We start from the raw sequence: 6321 nt of genomic DNA on the forward strand, positions 1-6321 counted from the left end.
TATATATATATATACATATATATATATATATACATATATACAACGGGCTTCTTTCAGTTTCCGTCTACCAAATCCACTCACAAGGCTTTGGTCGTCCCGAGGCTATAGTAGAAGACACTTGCCCAAGGTGCCACGCAGTGGGACTGAACCCGGAACCATGTGGTTGGTAAGCAAGCTACTTACCACACAGCCACTCCTGCACCTATTGTAGCTCGTATATAACAGAAAGTACACATGTGAGTGTAAATTGAAAATGAATTCAATCAAAATCCCATTTCATAGATGGCATTCAGTATGAATTAATATAAAAACATACAGAGTAAATATATTAATAGAAAATTTATTTATTACTTGTTGATAAATTTAATGTCAACAAAAAAAAAAAAACCTCCCAAGTTTACTTTACAAATATTATTTTCAAAAATATCTTATATATATATACATACACATGAATAAATTACATTTATATATTAATGACTAATTTTTTTGATATATATCACATATATATGTATATGTGTGTGTATATATATAAATATATATATATGTGTGTATATGTATGTATATGTGCATCTATGTATATGTATGTATGTGTGTATATATATATATATATATATATATATATATATGTATTATATACATTTTGTAAACACTAATTTGAGATTCAAAAAGATAATTCCAAATGACTTAGATCTGAACCAGATATTGATTATTTGTTGTTATTGATTACATCACACTCTGTTTATATCAAGTATTTCTTGAGGTAATTCTTATCAAGGTATTGAATAAAGATTACTTAGCTTAGAGGCAAGGGTATAGTGGGGTTTAAAACTTGAGTGAAAGTAAAAACATTTATACCTTAATTCAAGATAGAATCTGATTTAAACTCAGTGTGGTGCAATTACTAATGCAATCAGATAACTAATAGAACCCCATCATTTGGTTTGTTCTTTTTCAAATTCAAATTGGTTGTTTTTGTTGTTTAATACCAGTTCAACCTTGACTGAGCAGGTCTATGATTAAAGGCATTCCACCTACGACCATCCTGTCTTTTTTTAGTGGGTATCAAAGACTACATTACCTACAGTAATGATTTGTGGAAGATTTGGCTGCTATTTTGTAGCAGGTCAAGTAAGCAAACAAGCCCCTTAATTGACTCAAACAGCAAAAGAGCTTTAATACTCTTCGTGTATGTGAGTGTGTAATATGTGTAATATGCCCTATCTTTAGAAATGAAGTTAGAATAAATATCAATTCAGTATGGTGGTAGATTATTGGTTAAATAAAGTAAAGCAGCTGTTGTTTCATTAGTCTGAACCAAAGGTTGTTGAATATTATCGCCATTCTGATCATAAGTGACGCCTATTGGGGAAGCAGCCATCACTTCTTGTACTAAAACTTCATGCTCTTGGCATGTTGAAGCATCATTGGTAAAGCTCTGCACAGAGACTTGTTGCAAATTAGAGCAACTGTCATGTGACTCAATGTGTGGTAAGACACACTGGACATCTGATCCATCATGTGTCCGCTTATGTCTCATGAGTGCATAATTTGTATTGAACCGTTTATCACAAAGTGAGCAGTTGTAAGACCGAGGATTCACGTGGATTGACTGAATGTGCTTCTGTTGAACTGAACGTGTTTTGAATGAAGCCCCACAGTAGTGACATAAATGTGCTCGGATATTTGAGTGCATTGTCATATGTTCATTGAGATGAGCCTGAAAATACAACATAGAATAAGTCAGAATATAACAAATCAAAGTGAACATTATCATGTTCTCAACAAGAATGTATAGCAATGTATTTCATATATTATATTTCATGCTCACTGGGAAATACTTTTTCCAAGGGTTAATAAAATAAATACCAATCAAATACTAGGTGTGCAGGGACTGATTTCATTAACTATTCCTATACTCTACACTTTAACTTGTCAGGAATTGATGCTTCATATAACACTAAATAAATAATTTCAATAGAAGTGACCAACTTAACATTATTTAATGAATCAAACACATCCATCACTAACAGCAACACAACATCCATCATCAAAATTTAAATTTGATGGAGGCAGGTGTCTGTACACTTTCTTTGTAATAGTTATTTTCATATAATCTTAGAATATTTCTGCTATTAAATCTAATTTTTCTTTACAACCTTACAGGCACAGACATGATCGTATGGTTAAGTAGTTACTTTTCAACCAAGTAGTTTTAAATTGAATCCCACTACATGGTACCTTGGGCAAGTGTCTTCGACTATGGCCCCAGGTCAACCAAAATTTTGTGAGTGGATTTAGTAGATCGAAACTGAAAGAAGTTTGCCATTATCATTTAACATACCCTTTTCCATGCTAGCATGGATTAGATGGTTCAGCAAGGACAGATGAGCCAGAGGGCTGCATCAGATTCTAAGTTTACTTTGGTATGGCTCCTACAGCTGGATGCCAACCACTTGGGTACTTTTTATGTGGCACTGGTAAGGTTACCAAGTACCTGCAAGATAAGATCCCTAAACTGTGTCTATCTCTATGTGTTTGTCTCCTTGACTTGACACTACATAATAGATGTAAACACATGTCAATGTCATACAATTAGCAACCTTCATTTCCAGTTTTCTATGGTAACACGTCCACCCATGGGTAAATATTATCTTGCTGGGTAGGGAATCCAGCATCAACAAATTCCATTTGAGACATACAAGCATGGAAAAGTGGATGTTACAATAATGATGACAATGACCCTATGACAGAGAACAGTTTACAATTTTGCAGTCATTTATTGATAAAGATTGTATTTTGTGCATCACAGATGTATGATGCTGTATGACACTGAAACATTGATAGCAGAGGTGAATGAACTAAGTATGATAAGTGGGATTATCATAGATTAATTTACTAATAAATGATTAAAGAAGGATAAATAAAATAGCATATATAAATAGTAATATTAAAATATGCCGGTCATTTGTTATAAAGAAACCATTTAAAAAAAAGAAGCAGCTTTAATTTTAAATAAGTGATAACCAAGCACTAAGCTTTACCAAGTGTCCTTAGGCAAAGCACATTGCACTACTTACCTAAGATAGCAGAGTGGTTACTTTTATAAAAGGTGTCAGTCCATAATATTCAAGAAGCAAAGATCCAAATTTTCAAATCCTCTCTACCTCATGCAAACACAGAAAAAGGAATACAAGGTAACACTTATTAATTATACATATTAGAATGCTTCAAAACTGTATTATTTACCTGTGATCGAAAAGCTTTAGTACATAGTGTACAAGTAAATGGAAGAACCCTTGCAGATTTATCCAGGTGTGTAAACTTGTGCTGTGCTAAAGCATCTGGTCGTTTAAAGGCCTTGCCACAAAGATCACACAAATATGGACGCTGATTACAATGAACATTGTTTCTATGTCTCACATAATGTTCCTTGCGCTGAGTTTTATAACTACAAAGATCGCATTGGTAAGTTTTAGTGAGTTTCGTTAGAATATTACCTGAGTTATCGTTCGTAACTGTTTCATTATGACTTAAACGTAGATGGCTACAGTATAAATGCCGGCGTAGAGTCTTGTATTGACACTTTGGACAGGCGTACAACAAGGTATGATGTTTACGTTGTGTGTTATGTCTATTTTTCACATGCCGAGCAAGTAGCTTGTTACTGTCTGTACTGTATTTACATTTCATACACTGCAGTAAAGCATTACTGTGAAGGACTTCATGCCGCCTGAGATGACTCAAACGGATGCTAGTGAAATCACACTGTTTACACCGGAACAAATTATTATCTTTTTCATGCAATTTAATATGTTTTATAAAATGGCTCTCTCTTTTGGATTTGAAAGAACATTCACTACAAAAAAATTTAAATGGGGCTAAGGCTTCATAGTTTTTCTTCAAGATACGTCGTCCTGTGAATGTGGAACGTTTACTTTTGTTGATAAATATTTTCTGAGAACTGTCATCTGAAAATATAAAACAGAAAAATCTATATATTAGGAAACTATCACCTAAATCAGATTCATAGTTTAGTCGCATATCATCAAAAGACAAAGTCTCTCATTATCATTATACTAATTCCCATAACTCTTACTAACATAAAATCTACATATTATGAAAGTGGGTTTTAGGAAAGATTGTCCCTATCTAGGCCATAACATTTATCTCTGGCTTCAATCTGGCCCACAAAGCCAAACACTCTTGCCCTAATCTCAAAAAAACAAAACAGTACTTTAGATAACATACCTGTAGCCTAGAGCACACTTTGTCCATGTTTTTTTTTCCTTTTTCTATGCCAGCATGGGCTGGAACTTTCAGTCTTATTTCATATTATGGTTCATCAAGATTTATTATTATTATTATTATTATCTTTCTTTGGTCTTCATCAGTTAAAGCTTACCCGCCACCCAACAAATGATTATTATATAGTATTACATGCATTATATTATAGGTTTTTAATACTTTTTCAATAAGCAGATTATTTTTAACACTTTAGTATTTAAACCAACCATATCCAGCCAGAATATTCTGCCTGCTTTATGTTCAAACTGACCAGATCTGATCCCTCACACTTATGTCACAATGTCATTCTAAAAGTAAATTACCATGTTATCAAAATCTTGAAGCTATGAGATAATGCATAATTAATTCAAAAGGATGCAAGTAAACATTACCTTCAAGAGAATAATCTGAATGCTAAAGGGTTAAATTATGAGAACCATAAGTTATTACTTTAGCTTGCTTTATTATTAAACATAAATTGCATAACAGGTAAATGAGCTCATAAAGTACTCAGTTAACAAGGAATGGCACCAAATACTGAAAATGTCTAGAGACATTGGGTCATGCCAGCTAGATATCTGTGATCTAAAATACTGGCATGTGATTGAGCAAAAAACTGCACACACATTTCAACTTAAATTTGATGATAGTAATCCTATACATGGGAACAACAAACAAAAAACTCTCTTATTTATTCATTGTATTTCTACTAAGAAATCCCATTTTTTACATATGAGGGGTACCCAAAAGAAACCAGAATTTTGCAATGTTATTTTATTCACTTAGTTCTACGTGTTTACACATTTATTGCCTTCAAAATATTCTCCATTTGAAGCAATGCATTGGTCCAGATGCATTTTCCAATGTTGGAAGCAGTGCTGGAACTCTTGCTAAGTGACACCTTTTAGTGCCTCCATCGTTTCTTTCTTCACCTCTTCCACATCTGCAAATTCTGTAGCACCAGCTTCCATCACCAGTGATGAGCTTCAAAAAATGGTCCAGATCAACTAACATCTTTCAGTTCACAATATGCATTCAGACACAACTGCTTTTGATCTTCCATGAGCAAGTGAGGCACAAATTTTGCTGCAATTCTTTCCATTTGCAATTCCTCATTCAAAATTCGTTGGCAGGAGCTCCAGGTCACACCAATAGTATCAACAAGTTCATTGATTGTTTAGTGATGGTCCTCCAAGATCAGTTCATGAACTTTCGTGATGCTTTCATCCATTTGGGAGATCAGCAGTCACCCTGAATGAGGTTGGTCTTCAAGCAACAAGTGACTATTCCTAAAGTATGAAAACCACTTGTTAACTTGTGTTTTACTCATGGCAGAATTTCACAGAAGCATGCTGTTCCTTCACTTCAGCCATTGCAAAAATCGACAAACAGGGGAGAAGCACAGCAAAACAAAGATGCACCACGTGGCAGTACGACATCATACGATGCCGCTGATTGACAGACTGATGCCTGAGGGTTGCATCAAGTGGCTTCTAGGGGCAGAAGCTCAAACTACAGCGGGTTTGTCCTACAGAGAATGTTTCTGGTTACTTTTGGATACCCCCTCATATATTTGTCTATTTTAAAAATTAATAATTACTTTGAACTTAATTTGTACTTTCATTTTAATGTTATGTTTCTTATTGTTCAAATATATTAATATTAAGATCCAGACCATTAGCTCATGGAATAAGAACGATCAACTTCATATGGTAGGATACTTTATTTTACATGCCCCAATTTAACCTAAATTTTGGAAACAGGTAAAAGACAATCTCATATTTGCATAGCATTAAGGTATCTAGAATTAAGCATCGTTTTAATGGTCCACTATGACCCATAGAAATAAGTCAACTAATTCAGTATTTTGTTGTAGGAACCAATGTGCCAGAAGGGAGGCTAGGCGACAGGTTTATTTAGCCAGAGGGGAAGCAGATAAGGAAAGATTTGCCAATGTTCTGCGCCATGAGGACCAAAGACTCGAGGTATTTCGTGTTGCAAGACAGTGTAGGAGAGAGAATAGTGATGTTGTAGGAG

General features: G+C 34.2%; 1 protein-coding gene across 1 annotated transcript in view; it reads right to left on the reverse strand.

The window, feature by feature from the left end:
• Window positions 1–584: 584 nt before the first annotated feature.
• Window positions 585–6321, reverse strand: part of LOC106884417 (zinc finger protein 665) — a 14027-nt gene continuing 8290 nt past the window's right edge. Inside the window, exons 4-5 of the mRNA XM_014935789.2 lie at window positions 3247–3968; window positions 585–1717 (exon numbers count right to left, since the gene is read on the reverse strand). Coding sequence (XP_014791275.1) covers window positions 1253–1717; window positions 3247–3968 — 1187 coding nt within the window. The 3' untranslated portion in view covers window positions 585–1252. The remainder of the gene's footprint in view (window positions 1718–3246; window positions 3969–6321) is intronic.

Source organism: Octopus bimaculoides, chromosome 1 (genome assembly GCF_001194135.2).
Source record: "Octopus bimaculoides isolate UCB-OBI-ISO-001 chromosome 1, ASM119413v2, whole genome shotgun sequence".
Lineage (NCBI taxonomy): Eukaryota > Metazoa > Mollusca > Cephalopoda > Octopoda > Octopodidae > Octopus > Octopus bimaculoides.